A 16,683-nucleotide genomic window follows, 5' to 3' on the forward strand; every position below is an offset into this window, starting at 1 on the left:
TCCATTAATACCCTAGCCCATCGTTAGTTCCCCGTTCCCTTTTAAAGTCCCATGTCCGTACACGCACACCGGCGCGTGTACTGTGTGTTGACAGCGATCATCTACAGTAGCTACTGCATGGGTAAGACACCAACCGACGGGTTCTTGTAGCGGCTCAAGACGCTACTCTTTCCGATCACGACGCCCCAACAAGATAATAAGCTGCAAAAGCAATTACAGCTACCGTAACAACACCGCTACAGATGAAGCCTAACCTCAGCAAAGCTCCAAATTCCAAGTATTGACAAAATACGAATCAAGGGGAAGCAAGATCATCCTGAAAGGAATCTCAAGCTGCATTGTGCAAGGAGTAGGAAAGGGCGAACCTTACGTAGCATTTTTCTTACCGCCGCAAAGTGAAGCAAAGAAGCGGCCTAGTGGCGTCAACCAGCTGCCAAAGACCACCTGAAAGAAGGTTCGGAAAAAACCTTCTTGTTTACTTTGTGAAGGTGTAATTACGGAGTTCGGGGTCGCGGCGCGGTTATCAGCTAATGAAGACGAAGGTCTCGAAGATTTGGCGGATCGCGGAACCTCAGTTGATTCTAAGGATGGCTCAGCGCCCTTTGCTGTGGGAGTAGATACCTCTTCGGCACTTAAATATTCGTCGGCCTCGTCAGTCGGCTTTGGAGTCGCCTCTTCGGGTATAGACAACGTGCGCTTCTTAGCTGGCGTAGACGCTTCAGCTACTGGAGTATCAAGTGGATCCTCTCGGTATCTGTCCTTGTTTTCTTTGGGTGTCAGCGGAGGAGTAAGTGGGCCTCGCGAAACTGGGCCCGCAGGATCGGAAGCTTCGGCTTTCGCGAAATCTTTGCTATCGCCCGAGCTGTCGGAGTTGTGTACGTCGTCTTCTACGTCGTCTATTTTCTCTTCGGGGGTTTCGGCGGGAGCCGCGGCAGATTTAGCATAACCAACAGCTGGTGATGGCAGATCCATTTCTTCCTCATCCCCGGAGTTCTCCTCAATAGGATTCAGAGGCGACCCTGGCTCGATGGAAGAGCACGCTCTCGAAGCCACTGGTGACAAGTTAAGCGGAGAGCCCGTATCGATTGTTTCGTCCTGAGGAAGACGATGCCCAATAGCAGCCACGTGATCGAAAATATCTTCTCGCCTCGTAGGAAACGGTTCGATAGATGGATCATTGAAGTCATGTTCCTCATGAATATCTTGTAGTGAATGTAGCGAAGTGGTAGACCTCTTAGTCGACTCTCTGCGCAGGATAGGAGACCTCCTATCACTATCTATAAGTTCATGCACGAAGAGCGGGATTCCTCCTTCAACTGCCCGTGGTTCATCTGGAAAAGGTTCCTCGTCCTCCGTTGCTTCTGGGAGCTCGTGCGAGCGCTCATGGGGGAGAAGCGGAACTTCTTCTTCCTCATCATCCTCATCCTCCTCGAAAGCCTCGTGAGCGAAGAGAGGGGAACGATCGGACTCAAATGCATCAGTCTCTTTTTCCACATCCACCGGAGCTTCAGCAAAGTCATCTCCGTGGCTAGGCTCATCAATTTTCTCAACGACAAGCGTTAGTATAGAAGGGAATCTAGGTGAAGTAGTTTCCTGTGCCTTCGGAGGAGCCTCAGGAGGTGAAACGTATTCAGCATCTGGCTGCGCGTCCTGAGCACGCTTTGAGACGTCCTCATGAAGACTGTCTGCCTCAACATCACCATACTGAGGTTGTTCCACATCAGGCACCCTTTCAACGACTGTAAAAGGAATTGGAATTGCCTCCGAAGCTTTGGCTTTAGATTCATCCTTCGGAACCTCTTCTTCATCCATGTGTTGTGATTTCAGGTCGCCCACCGCAACCCCTCGGATTTGTGGTGCCCCCGTTGCCTCGAGTACGGCATCGGTATGGTAAGACATAGACGCAGCTGTCGACTCAGCAGTCTCTTTTGGCGGTTCCGCAGAAGCGGGCTCGTGTGTGGTATGTTCCAAGATGGGCTTGACCCTGACTGTAATGATATTATTCTTGTTCCCTGCATCATCCATTGCTTTTTTGTAGGTCAGTAATACTGCCCAACAGACCTAGAGTGGTATCTTACCGGCCTCAGCAGTCTCATCCAGCACCCACCAATCACCTAGGCCCAATCTGAATTTGTATTGATATTCACCCTCCTCAACGCCATCGAACTCTTTGTAGAATAAAAACTCCCCAGCCTCTGTCTTCTCCTCGCCGAGCTGCATTTCGATGGTTTCCCATGGTGGTGATGACAACGAGGTGATAATATAGACTGGGGGTTGTGTGCCTGGGTGTGTATAAGATATTTTAACCGAAGTCTTCATGTTATCTTCAGGTGAGACACTCAACGACGGAGCAGGAGCGAGAAGAGCTGTGTGCTTCCGCGTTGCTTAGCTAAGAGTGGGGTCGGAGGCCTGTCGCGCGAGGGACTGAGGTCGATGAGAGAGCTCGGGATCAACTTCAACCGAAGATAAAGTGTCAGTGGATACGGATGCTTGTGGCTTTTGGACTGGCTATAGGTTTCTGATGTGCTTGCGGTGGGGGCGGTGTTTTAGAAAGGACATGCTTAGGGAGATACTAATGGTAGAAGGTGGAGGTGGTCTCGTGTGAGCGGATGGGCGCAAAGTTTGGAAACTTACAGTACCAGCAAACTCGACACGGTCAGAGGAACTCTTTCTCGTGCCGTTGGAGCTCCGTCGCGGTTGAGCTGCCTTTTGTGGCTGAGGTGCCTACTCCAACGAAAAGTCCGGTGAAAGTTGGGTAAGAAATGCGGAGATGCCAGAGAAGCGACGGAGGGCGGATAGCGGCTCCCACGGTGGTGGCAGTGGTGGTGTTGAGAAGGTACAGGGCAAGGATGAGGTCAGGTATCTTGCACGCCTTGAACCTGTCATCCACGGAGGCTGCAGCAGGTATAGAAGATCAATTGATGGCCGACTTGGACGCTCTAAGAGGCCGCTGTGGCCCTGAATGGAGACAGCCAGCGCGTCTCCCCTGCCTTCACCTCAGCTCCGTCCAACCTCACAATTGCCAACATGCCCTCCTGTTATATGGATGACGTGAGTTTGCGAGAGCTGTGGTAGGCCGATCACCCAAGCCGCTACTTCGCTCCAGCCAGTCCTACCCGCTCTCAGACCAAGGCAACACCAAACCACGCATTCTAGACCCCCAACCCTAATTAGGACTTGTCAATTAAGAGCGTCGACTCACAATAGTACAAAGGTTATCTCACGTTCAAGATATATGAACTAAACACTACGGTTGTCACATTATAAAAGGGTGCAGCAGAAGTCGTGCTTCAGCCCATAGGTGCAAATGAGTGCGTAGAAGGCTATTCTCGGGAGTGTTTCAGACTTCTTTCCGCAGTAAGCCAGCAACCATCAGCAACCGCTGAGGCCTTCTACAAGCTAGTCTGCCCAAAATCCCTATAATGCAGGGGTTCAACGCTGCACATTGGATCTACTATTTTTTAGCAGTTACGCTAGCCTACTAAAGGACCCCACGGCATTTGACTGAAGGTTCTTGAAATCAAAACAGTTATTGAGATTACTTATTCTTAATTTTTATATTAACAGCATTTATGTCTCGTAAGAAGATATGAAAGTGCTTATTGAAGCAATCAATTGATAAACTATCAGACCACCTGTGCGGGGAATCATGCAACCATTATCAGAACCGAACCATCTGGCCTACTCTGTCGCTATGTAGGCCTACCAAAACATCATGAGAGCGAATACAGGAAAACGGCTCAATCGGCCAAGTCGCGAGCTAGCTCCATCACCGTAATGGACTTAGGTCCGCAGTCTTTACCACGCCGTTGAATTTATCTGGGGCACCACTTATTCTCTCCTCGCTCTCGTTCAGCTCTCTTAGCTCTCGCGCATTCTCAGCGCCAGACAAGCAACGAGCACTGTACGTCATATTGCTCTCTCTTCGGCCCGAATGGCTCCCGATGGCTTGTAGACCGTAGCTCTGTCGACCCTCGGGCTGGCGGACCCGTAGCTGAAGCCGATCCAGACTTTCTTCAAGACAGGACTGAGACTGGGCAAGGATGCAGCGGTAATTGCGACACCGACTTCTATCTCCGACCGTAAGCCAGTTCCTGTGCAGAGTCAGCATGCTGATGGAATAGCTGACCACAGTTGGAATACCAGTTCACATCGGCGATCAGCCAAGACTGGCCCTTCTTGGCACTCGAATGAATTTCTTTCGAGAAGAAGCCCTATCCCTAGACCAGGCTAGCCTCCTACTCGCACTTCTACAGCCGCTGCCATCCGTAAGATGCCTTGTAGGTTTCAAAGTTTATTTGAGAATGCTCTTGGTCCAAGCTCCCGAGGCTGCACCTTGGTTTAGACCAATCGAATCTTCACACGGAGAATAGCTTAATCCTAGAATATTTAAGCTTTGAGGAAATTCAACGGATCCAGAGCAGACCACGCGAATAGTGGCTCGGAGTAACTTCCAAAGCCAGTCACGAGGGCGAGATCTGCAGGGGTCCGCAACGTACTTTTCCATGGGGACCTGCGAGGATCAGCCTCCCATCGATTGTTACGGCCACGAGCCGGATAGAAAAACCAGATAACCATGCCTTTTGCTGAAACACTCAACATCATTTACGCGTTTAATCTGGAAGGTTTGCCGCGCAGTAACTCCAGACGGGACGACAAACCTCACCACAACTTCTCCGAGGTTGTATTCCATATTGCGATAGAAGGCGAGGAGGATCTGTGGTGGAAACCCATGACTCTCACATCCACCTCAGTGGTCATCTGCACGATAAGCTCTCCTCTCCCTCATCATCCCGCGAGGGATGCATATCGAGCTCAATCTTCTCCCTCATCAGCTCCACTCGTGCGCGTTCGCTTTCCAGCCGAGCCACGAAAATCCCATCTCGCTGTCACGAACAGAATTTGGCAAAAACCGGTTTGCTCCTCCACAGCTCGCTAGCCCTTGTATCTAACTAGCCCGCGCTGCCACCTTCTCCAGCCTTGCGCGGAGGCTCGAATCACTTGCGGGTAAGGCAGGAGAGCATGCAAAAGCTATGATAATTGCAGCAACATCGGAGGGTTTGGCTATGTAGTATCTCAGACGCCCGATAATCTGATAGCTATGGCATCAGTAACCCCACGATATGGCAATACTGGTGAGCATTCGAGGATTTCCTTCTGCACGTCGTGATAATTTCGTATCCAGACGAGAGAAAGTCAGATTGTGGCGAGGTGTAAATTATTTCGGGACGGGGATCAGGAGCTCGTGGAGTATCTGAGAGTCTGCCCAGTCCTGGGTGCGTGCGTTCGTATGAACCTGGGCTTCGATGAGAGTGTTCTGGAGAGAAAAGTTGTCTTCTAGCGGGTCGGGTTAAGTACCGCTGGCTCGGTAGCCTAGAATGGTGTGCAAAACCGGTGCAGAGGTGTTATCCATATTCAATATCAATATGAGGCCATATTGATATTGACATTGAACCGCAAACCTATATTAACATTTTGAACCAAGCGCCCATACAAAATCGAAGCCCGTGATAAAGTAGGATCCGTGTACAGGCGTGTGCACAGGTATTTAAACACCATACTCCCTCCCTCCCCCTACCTCATTTCCTTCCCCTATCCCTTGCACCGATATCGTCCTTAGAGATATGGCCCGTGCACGTAATTAAGAACATTAACTTCCTCGCGTTAAGTCGTAAATAGATAACTTTATTAATTAAATACACCACTAAAATAGTGCGTAATTATATACCCAAGGATATAGATTTTATGCAGCCTACTTAATATACTGTTTCAAAAAATTAGGTTGTAAAAAGCCACTGCTTCGGGCCCTGGCACTTCCTCCTTTTAACAACTCTGGTGATGCGGCAGAATAACTTACCGCCCGTGCGCACCAATTAATGAGATGCATACACGGGCGGTAAGTTATTCTGCCGCATCACCAGAGTTGTTAAAAGGAGGAAGTGCTAGGGCCCGAAGCAGTGGCTTTTTACGACCCAATTTTTTAAAACAGTATATTAAGTAGGCTACATAAGATCTATATCCTTGGGTATATAATTACACACCATTTTAGTGGTATATTTAATTAATAAAGTTATCTATTTACGACTTAACGCGAGGAAGTTAATGTTCTTAATTACGTGCACGGGCCATATCTCTAAGGACGATATCGGTGCAAGGGATATGCCTTTTACCTAGGGCCAGCGGTAAAGGGACACCCCCTAATTGATACTCGGACACCCCCCAATTAATATTCGGACACCCCCTCCTGATTGAGTTTAATTCCTTCCTGATTAAGTTAGAATATCACGTGAATTTAAGTTGTTTGTATCTGTATCGCGAAAATTAAATAACTCTTATGACTGTCACACCTCGATTGCGCAGCACCCTGTGAACTTATTTAGGTGCTGCTACCTCTGCTTGATGTCTACGAACTGCCTGTTTACAAACTGCCTGTGCGAGTACGCTCGCGCCTGCGACCGTGCCCCCGCCAGCGCCACGCCCACGCGTAGTATACCCGGTATTCTGTTCAAATGCGGATGGCTCGCGACAAGTTGATGTATCAACGCGAACAGAGCCAGCCGGGCGGGCGCTCAACAGTTAGAGGCTGGGGTGGGGATAGGTAATGCAAATGCGAGGTGATGTTTTGGATATGGGCGCGCGACGGTCGCGTACTGATGCGGATGCAAACAACTCAAATTCACGTGATATTCTAACTTAATCAGGAAGGAATTAAACTCAATCAGGAGGGGGTGTCCGAATATCAATTGGGGGGTGTCCGAGTATCAATTAGGGGGTGTCCCTTTACCGCTGGCCTTTACCTAGTCCTACCTATTATATATGCTGCGGCCTATAGAATACCCCAGCTTTATATATAAGTGTTGATGGTTTTTATATTAATATTGAATATTGCCGTTTAATCAGGGATGCATATAATCAACGTAATCGTAATTGACCTATAGATTTTGATTATTATAAAATCGCCCCATCTGATCCTGATTGATTATATTGATCATATTAGTTATGTACTGATTTCCTAATTAGGATTAGATCGATTAAGGCTTAAGAGAGGCTCTACGAATCGCTTTTGGGTAGAGGCTTGCGCGCATGGGCGTTGTAAGGAAGACATGGTTGGTATATAGGTATAAAAATACAGGTAGATGGTGATTAAAAAGGAGCTCTAGATGGGATACGCGTCGGCGCGTGTACAGTAACTTTTTCTAAAAGCCTGCACGGACGTTTTTGTATGTAAAAACACGGGCTCGGCGCTTTTTAGTAAGCGCCGATTATTATAGAGGAAAATTAAGAGGCAACTTTCTCAATACCAAAGCTTTATTACCATATTCTATTCCTACGCGTTCTTACCGCGGGTGATTATTGACCCGAGGTACGAGTGGTCTATATATTCGGGTTGGGGGTCCTGAAATTCAAACTTCCGCCAAGCCAGCTTCTGATTGGTTGCCAAGCCAGCTTCTCATTGGTTAAAAACAAAACTGCGCGCGGTAAGTTATGGCAGAATCCACGTAACGAACATTAAAATATTATAAACGTTAAAATATCTTAGTATTGCATATTATAAATATTAATATATAGAATTATAGAGGACTTTACATGCGTCTAATATATCTACTTTGCAGCCTCTTACGGGCTGTATGGGCAGAGGAGTAGCGATTATAAGCTCTGTAGCTGTATAGAGGCCTGAAGCTTTGCGAGAGCTCCCTTAGGGGGAAGTACACGGAGCTCTCACGGAGCTCTACTAAAGCTCTGCAAAAGCTCTGTACGAAGCTCCGTAAAAGCTCTACCAAAAGCTCTACTAAAGGCTTTGCAGCACCTCTGCCCACCTAGTGTACTGGCTACGCAGTAAATGGAGTACGTAGTGCGTAGGGGGTCTAAGGGATCTCCCCCTTGAAGCTCTGCTTGAAGCCCTATACAAAGCTCTAAAGCTCTTCTAATACGCAGCACTAATATACTAGGAAGGTTCTGTAATCGGCCGTATAACTACCTATATAATTAATTGCCGTATAATTGTCTCTACGAACAGCTCTATAAACGTCTACACGATCGCCCGTACAAACGCCCATATAATCGATTAATTAAACGTCCATATAATGGCCCATACAATCGTCTCCACAAACGTCTCTTTAATTAATTACCCTTACAAGCGTTTGCACCCTATACGCCTACACATGGCTCTATAAAAGCCCTACACGAAGCTCTACGCAAGGCTCTATATAAAGCTTTATACAAAGGTCTACAAAAGCTCTACTAAAAGCTCTACTAAAAGCTCTACTAAAAGCTCTACTAAAAGCTCTACTAAAGTCTCTACTAAAGCCTCTGTAAAAGCTCTGCCTACGCAGTGAATAGAGCACGCAGTGCGTAGGGGGGGGGGTCCAAGGGGGTCTCCCCCTTGAGCTGCTCAAAGCTCTACTAACGCAGCACTGATATACTAGGAAGTCTTACAGTTGTCTCTACAAATGTCTCTATAAACGCCTTTACAATGGCTCTATAATTGCCTATATAATCGTCTGTGTAAATATCTCTACAAACGTTTATATAATTAATTAATCGTCTATATAAACGCCCGTATAAACGCCTATACAATCGATTAATTAAACGTATATAATTAATCAATCAAACGTCCATATAATTGCCTATACGATTATCTCTATAAACGTCTCTGTAGTTAATCGCCCAAGCGAATGCCTGATGTGGCTCTGTATAAGGCTCTGCATGAAGCTCTACCGAAGCTCTGCACGAAGCTCTACCGAAGCTCTGTATAAAGCTCTACTGAAGCTCTACCGAAGCTCTGCAAAAGCTCTATAAAGGCTCTATACGAACCTCCATGCGAAGCTCTACCAAACGCTCTACCAAAACCTCTATAAGAGCTTTACCCACGTAGTGAATAGAGCACGCAGTGCGCAGGGGGAGTCTAAGGGGGTCTCCCCCTTGAGCTCAAAGCTCTACTTAAAGCTCTACTTCGGGCTTAATACGGAGCTCCAGTACTGATATACTAAGAAGGCTCTATAATTGTCTGCACGTCTATATATCTGCACGTCTACACGTCTACATGTCTGCACGTCTGCACGTCTGCAAGTCTGCACGTCTGCACGTGGCTTTGCACAAGGCTCTGCATAAAGCTCTACACAAGGCTTTACCAAAGCTCTGCACAAGGCTCTACTAAAACTTTGCATGAGGCTTTACTAAATGATAGGGTCTATAGGGAGTCACGTGTCCCACAGCGCACGGCTTAAAGTCTCTACATGAAGAACTTTAAGCAGCAACAACATTATCTAATTGAATTCGAATATGCTAGTTCTCGTCAATTGAAGCTGCTATTGATTTATTCATTTAGATCTTATTTAACCGTTAAATCTCCTCCCTTAAAGCCTTGAATTCAGGCCGTTACCGTTGCTCCTCTCCGCCATCCTATATTTATCCCGTCTACTCCTTATAACAAATTCTTTTGAAGATGCTCCTGCATACAGTATATGCTTTTATTCGCGTGTTCTTGATAGCGAAGGCTCGCAGACGCGTTGCCCCTCCATTACGATGGCCCCTACGCCCTCCGCCGCAGCCATAGCTGCAGCTAAAAAGCGCCTATAGGATATTTATGAATAAGAGCTAAAAGACCGTAAGCAGGAGCGCGCTTATAAGGCGGCTTTAAACCAGGCTACCCTTAAAGTACTTACTACTTCTATAACCTAGGCAAAGTTAGCCACGGAAGAAATACACTAGGCTTAGCTTGCCGCCATTAAGAAGAACCCTACCATAATTAACGCGGTAGAGACTAACTCCGGTAAGTCTTTTCTCCCTCCTACTATAAAGAGCCTAGACTTGCTTCTTCCTAGGATCCCAGTCTCCGAAGTTGCCGTAATCTAAAAGGATATATTTATTCCAGAGAACCTTATAAAGCTACGTAATAACCTATTTAGAATTAACTCTAATTGAATAGAGTTAACGGTAGATAGAAGAGTTATTACCTTTAGTAAGGGCTCTAGAAAGGACTTCTCCTCTATAGGCATTTAGCTTAAGGGTTTTACTAACTATGGTATTATTGTCCAAACCCTCTAGGCTATATTAACCCCCTTAGCTATTACAATGGCAAAATTCCACTAAGCCATTATAGGTTTCTCTGCACAGTTTATCTGGAATAGCGTCCTTAATTTAGCTATGGTTGTCCACTAAAGAGCTATAAGGCTTAGTTAAACTAACCCTACTAACTAGGCTATTTCTATTAAACTATAAGCAGCTAACTACAACTTCGCTACCCTGCGCCCGGCCCTATTATCCTCCTATAGTATTTTATTATCTAAACGCCCTTAGGTAGATATATCTACCTTATCCCTATAGGGCTAGATATGCGGTAATTAGAATATAGGCCGTCCGTGCTTTAAATTGCTATGCTTTTATTAATATCTTTATAAAGCATATAGAGGAAATCACGTTAAGAAAGACTGTAAGGAGTCTCCGTAATAATTTATACCCCCTCTATACCTAAACTTAACGCCAAGATTTAAGGTATTTACCCCAGGGTATCTATTTTATACTTCGCCGTCGCTATTAAACGCGCTAGCCTAGAGGGATAAGCTACTCCTATACCCTAGAGATCTCGGCCCCTTAATTAAGGGTATCCTAATATATAGCGCACAGATTGGAGTTACTGCCTTATTACTAGTACGTATATATTTAAATTAACTCCCATCCAATGCCAACCCGGGGGTAATTACTGTAAAAATTGCTACTAATCTGCCTATTGGCCGTATCGCTATTTATCCGCCTAAAGCGATTTACTATTCCCCCTTAGGACTCGTACCTAAGCTAAATAGAACCCTCCGCCGTATTTATAATCTTTCTTCACCTAAGCCTTACCGAGGCCTTTCCGTTAACGCCGCTATTCTAAAGGCCTACTCTACCCTTACTTATAGCACCATAGATAATATTTTAGCACTTATCCTCCTTGCTAGAAGGGGAGCCGTTATCCTTAAACGCGATCTTAAAGATGCTTTTTAGAATATCCCGGTCACTATTACCAATTAACGCCTACTGGGTTTTAAGTAGGAGAAGACAGTATACACCAAATGCTGCCTCCCCTTTAGTCTAGCTACTGCGCCTTTCCTTTTTAACCTTTTTGCAGAAGCCCTATATTAGATTTTTAAACGCCGCCTTTATTTAATCATCGCTTTTTTTACGCTAGTTTATTATCTAGATAACTTTATATTTATCCTACGCCTAGGCACTAGTTATATACCAGTAGCTTATATATATAACTTTATAATTATACTACTTGGTTTCCCTTCTAACACTACTAAAGACTCCTATAGTATGGTGTTAGATATGCTAGGTTATTAAATTAACACTAATACTTTCTTCTTATCTCTTAGCCCTATTAAGTAGATAGCACTATAAGATCTACTCGCCTCCTTTATCCTTAGGCCCTAAGTTTCTTTTAAATAGTGCTAGCAACTTAGAGGTAGCCTTGCTTGGGCCGTAAAAGTTATCTAATTAGGGTAATCTTACTTAAGATCGCTATAGGACCTTATTATAGCTTTCTCTCTTATAAATTGCCGTACTTTACCTATTCCGCTAGCGGTAATCTCTAACCTAGCTTGGTGGAGTGAAGCCCTAGCGCTTTAAAATGGGGTTTGTTTCTTTTAGGAGGATATTACTCGCCCCTAGATCTATCTTTTTACGGATGCCTTATCTAAATATGGTTACGCTAGCTTCTTCTATAGCTGCCTAGGCTACACCTCCGCCGAGACCCATTCTACTCCTTATAGTTAATGGCGCCTTTATACCTCTACGCTGCTATAAGATAACCTCTTTGCAGTATCTCCTGCCCCTAAGTACCTCCATGCCCATATTAATGTGCTTAAAGTACTCGCTATTACTAACGCATTTGTGAAATAGAGCCCTGCCTGGTAATATTTATTTGTTTACGTCTATACGGACAATACAGTCGCCCTTATAGGCCTGTAAAATACAGTACTTAAAGGCCCTGCCAATTTGCTCCTTTGATAAATCTTAGTCTAGGCCGCCGCATTTAATATCTAGTTATAATCTTCCTGGATTTTATCTAAAGATAATATACTAGCTAACGCACTCTCTCGCTTTAACTAGGCTACAGTCAAAAATCTTTATCCTTAGATTAATCTCTTAGTGCTAACGGCCTATCTTTAGGCTCGCTTATTAACCTACTGGGCCCGCCGCCTACTTTCATTACCTAATTAGGCCAATCTTACTTGGTTTCAAGCCTCTTATAGCACGGCATTAAGCCTAACACCCGTAAGATGTATACCTTAGGTACAAAGTCGTAGGAGTTCTTTTGCGCTATAAGGGCTGTGGCACTATATCTAGCCTAGTTACCCAATCTTATAGAATGGGTAGTATAGAGGACATATAGCAACAGTTCTCCGTATATAGGTAGGGTAGCTTTAAAGACCTTACGCTTATACCTTACTGCGATCTACTCTATATATATTAACCGCATTCTCCTAGTTACAGTATTTAAGAATACGTCACTTCGTCGCATACTAGATAGGGTAACTTCTCTTAACCCTAACCTAAAAGAAGCCACCCCGAAGTTGCTAATCTTATGTAGCATCCTTACTAAGATCGCGACTAGCAGTAACTTAATCCTAGGGGTAAATACCAACGCTGCCTTCTACCTCGCATTTGTAGGGTACCTCCGTATGGGCAAAATCTCCTATACTAATAAGCAACGGTCTAAACCGTTATTTACTGCAACTAAAGCTACTCGCTTAGACGTACAGTTTAGCCCCTCTAAAAATTACCTTACCTTCCGTCTTAAACGGAGCAAGACTAATAAAGATAAGCAGGGCGTTTAAATTATAGTAGCCGCCACCTTTGACGCGGTTTGCCCTATAGTAGCACTATAGAGGCTTTTTCTTCTGGACCCCTAAGCTCCCTCCACGCCGCTATTTACCGCATCTAGTGGTGCGGCGTTCTCCGCCTTATACGCGTAAAGGATGCTTAAATTAAGGCTAAACCTCTATAGTATTCCAGCTGCACAGTATACAGGTTATAGCTTCCGCAGGGGCGCGGCCTAATACGCCCTAGACTACGGCTTCTCTAACGAAGAGGTCTAACGCCTAGGCCGCTGGACGTTAGATACTTTCCGCCTTTATTGCTTAACCTCACAGGCCAACGCCTTCCGCCTTTTATAAAGGTTTTAACTAGGTACCCCGCCAGCGTTCTCTTTAACTTAGCCTCGCGTATAAGGCGATACCTAAAACACATCTCTCTACACCCATTTTTCTCTCTATTTGGCTGCGGTCACGCTTCGCTCTCCTTAGACTATAGGCTTATAAATTTAGGGCTATTTTTCCTGCTTTTTACAGTAAAAACTGCTTATAAAAGCTGGAAAACAAGCCCGCTATTTATAGGCCCCTAAGCCGTAGCCACCAATTAAAAAATTGACAAAAATGCACGTGTTTAAAGAGATAGATAATAGGGTCTATAGGGAGTCACGTATCCCACAGCGCACGGCTTAAAGTCTCTACATGAAGAACTTTAAGCAGCAACAATATTATCTAATTAAATTCGAATATGCTAGTTCTCATTAATTGAAGCTGCTGTTAATTCACCCGCCCACCCAAGCGTTCGCTTTTTCACCTTATATGTATATATATAGCTCATGCCCTACTTCTTATAAGTACGCACTTTCGCTAGTTGGACCATGGGCTTGCAAATTCAGGGCTATTTTTCCTGCTTTTTACAGTAAAAACTACTTACAAAAGCTGGAAAACAAGCCCGCCATTTACAGGCCCCTGAGCCGCAGCCACCAATCAAAAAATTGACAAAAATGCACGTGTTTGAAGAGATAGAACTCTACATAAGGCTCTGCCCAAAGCTTACCCCCGGGTCAAAATTTTCGTTGGGGGGTACCAACGATCCGCATGTTAAAAATATCCTGTGTACAGAGGCTAGATAATCCACGCCTTTTAATGGAAGATCTAATCAACGCGATTGGGAGATTGAGCAGAAATATTACGTCAAATATAGTTGAGTTGAGATACTATATATGGCACTAAAAATATAGCATCGTTTCTCGACTACGAGATTGACTTGATAAATGGATGCTGCAAAGCCTCTTCAGCAGTCGGTCGCCGAGTCGGATCAATAACCAAGAGATGCTCGAGAAAGTCAATACATTCCCGCGAGCATACGTCTCGGGGAAGCTGCTCCAATTCCTGTCGTAAAGACTTTAAGGTTACGTAGGGGGTTAGCTGCCCTGTCTGGGGATGCTGATACTCTGACTCTTCGAGGTCGTGTGCGAGTTCAAATTCGTCCTTATAATTCGGATCCTCGGGTACCTCTATGGGCCCTATAAGTCTAACTATTTTGGCGAGGCACCAAGCGGTTCTGTGATCTTGAATGATCTTATCTCGGGGACCGAACAAGGTGCGCGACATAAGCCAGTGAACCAGCTACCAGCGTTAGAAAGCTTCGAGATAGATAAAAATTGAGCCACACTAAACGTACGCTCACTCCTAGAGACCAGATATCAGAGGCATGCCAAACTCCAAGACCTTTCCACACCTCTGGAGCACGTGTTTCGTGGGTTTGCGCATTAGGATTGTTTTTTGCAACACCTTCCGCAAAGGCTTGTCTTAACTTAGCAAAAGCCCGCCGCACTATAGTAATATGCCATGGACTCACCGTTATCTAGGTCGCCAAGTTTGACTGTGGGTGTAGATTGATCTAAGTTCGACACGAATATATTATTCGGGTTTACATCTGATTTATTGCGAATGGGTAGTTAGAGGGATAATAAAAGCAAGGCCGTAAAACTTACCTGTATGCACAGCATGGAGTCTCTGAAAGACCACTAAAGCTTCGAGGACGGACTTTGCCACGACCTGAGGCAGCCTTGGATTCGTTAACTTGCCGTATGGTCGGAGTTGCCATAGGTCGGTATCCATCCACTCTAAAACCAGCCTCGTCTTGATGTTAGGGTCGGACGGAAAATTCTGCTCATTTTCTTTCCTGTCAATGATATCCTCGAGCTGTCGGATATAAGGGCATGCTAGAATAGCAGGCACTTGATGATTCCGTATTTCTCGTTCTCGCAATATATCTTTGGTAACGACTCTAGAGCTTTATAAGTCATATTTCTAATGTGACGCTAGCAAAAGATCTTACGGCTTGTAAGTAACATCGGAGGACGAAAGTGGGAAACAGTCTAGAGACGGTAAAACCCTCGCTTTGAGCACAAATGGTTCCTTTAGGACCTCGAGGATTTCATAAGAAGCTTTGCGGCCTTTAAGGACACGATTGATTGAAGACGTCATTCACGTCAGCTGATCTAAACGACTGGGCTAGGGTACATATGGGCAAAAAGGGTCGCAGGCAAAAAAGGCCATGTATACGACCGAGGGTATAGCTAAGGAAAATAAAGGGAATTTTAAAGAGATCGTGTAAGCGTCTTAGATACCTAGAAGTAAAAATAGAAGTTCGGGGCTAAATGGATTTCCTAGACCTCGTCCGAGGTTTAACCGCGCACTAAACCGTTTTAGCTTAAACCTTTATTAAAAAGTTCTAGTACGCGCTTTGGATTTTATATCGTATATATACTAAAAGATCTTTAGGTAAGCCTAAGAATTAGTTAAAATTTGGTCCTAGTTACCTAATAGGGGATATACTACCTTACGTGCTATCCTATTAAATTCGCGACCGACTAACCTCTTTTTTACCCCTTACTGCTTAAATATCTTTTATCTTCTACCTAGTTACTACTCTCTATCTACTACCTAAATACCTTCTAATTATATATTTTATACTACTTATAAATAGTATCCGTGGCCTTCGTAGCTGCGCCTTGACCACCCACCCGAAGGGTGGGTGGTGGATATCCAAATCGCCAGGACACCTCAATCGCCAGAGTTTAAAAGAATTAATTATATAACACCACCACATTAACAATTATAAGTCTTTCTACTGCTTATACGCTTTATTATATTTATTATATTTATCCCTAGCGTTATTAAAAGTCTTAAGCTCTAGTATTAGTGATTTAGCCTTCTTTTTACGCTTATTTGTGAGCTTTTTTTTTAATCTATTTTTCTTTTTTTAGCTAATAAACGGCCTTTAGCTATTATAATTACCCCAAATTTTTATATAACCTTTTCAGTATTGACTTTTTACTTTTAGCATTACTTAATTTTAATTTTAGTGTTTTTTAATTACTATTTAAAGGGTTTAAAAGCTTAAAATTAGGTATTTGCTTTATAGACATATTTTTATATAGCCTTATTTAGGTTTTTATTTTCCTATTTTTACTAATTATATTTAATATACTAAGTTAAGTTACTTATCTACCTAATTATCTTTAATATAATAATATTAATAGTCTTTAATATTAAGTTTTTTTTTGTATAGTCTTATATAATAAAAGCAGTTTATTAAATACTTTTTTAGGCTAAGTAGGTAAAGTATAGCCTCTATAAACACTACTTTAGTTATTATTTTTGTAAATATATATTTATTATTATTCATTCATTGCTTAATGTCTGATACGGATCCTATGCGGCCCACGCAGACTACTCCATACATAGGGGAAACTTATAAATTTATAGGAAGAAAACCCCTGATATATTGGGGGAGGAAAAACCCTATGAGCCACCTCAGTAGGATAAAAAACCCCGAATTACCATGCCTGTACGTAGCAGCAGCCCTACGGGCCTACAG

The 16,683-nt window shown here is 44.2% G+C and overlaps 4 protein-coding genes across 4 annotated transcripts; 2 read left to right on the top strand and 2 right to left on the bottom strand.

Moving 5' to 3' along the window:
- Positions 1-366: 366 nt before the first annotated feature.
- Positions 367-2,319, bottom strand: K441DRAFT_673950 (uncharacterized protein; the record flags this gene model as incomplete). Its single annotated transcript, XM_067650691.1, has 2 exons — positions 367-2,027; positions 2,079-2,319. The coding sequence occupies 2 exons, from the start codon at positions 2,317-2,319 to the stop codon at positions 367-369; spliced, it is 1,902 nt and encodes a 633-aa protein (XP_067508468.1).
- A 221-nt stretch (positions 2,320-2,540) lies between these two features.
- On the top strand, positions 2,541-3,081 carry K441DRAFT_253993 (uncharacterized protein). Its single transcript, XM_067640790.1, has one exon. It carries the CDS (start codon positions 2,763-2,765, stop codon positions 3,048-3,050), a length of 288 nt encoding a protein of 95 aa, XP_067508469.1. The 5' UTR covers positions 2,541-2,762; the 3' UTR covers positions 3,051-3,081.
- A 9,536-nt stretch (positions 3,082-12,617) lies between these two features.
- K441DRAFT_541449 (uncharacterized protein) lies at positions 12,618-12,821 on the top strand (the record flags this gene model as incomplete). The annotated part of the gene is made up of 1 exon (XM_067642648.1): positions 12,618-12,821. A coding segment is annotated over one exon (204 nt), but the record flags the coding sequence as incomplete, so codon positions are not given.
- A 1,227-nt stretch (positions 12,822-14,048) lies between these two features.
- K441DRAFT_673951 (kinase-like protein) lies at positions 14,049-15,287 on the bottom strand (the record flags this gene model as incomplete). Its single annotated transcript, XM_067650692.1, has 5 exons — positions 14,049-14,423; positions 14,479-14,600; positions 14,656-14,697; positions 14,792-15,087; positions 15,139-15,287. The coding sequence occupies 5 exons, from the start codon at positions 15,285-15,287 to the stop codon at positions 14,049-14,051; spliced, it is 984 nt and encodes a 327-aa protein (XP_067508471.1).
- Positions 15,288-16,683: the final 1,396 nt, after the last annotated feature.

Source organism: Cenococcum geophilum, assembly GCF_001692895.1.
Source record: "Cenococcum geophilum 1.58 unplaced genomic scaffold K441scaffold_5, whole genome shotgun sequence".
Classification (NCBI taxonomy): domain Eukaryota; kingdom Fungi; phylum Ascomycota; class Dothideomycetes; order Gloniales; family Gloniaceae; genus Cenococcum; species Cenococcum geophilum.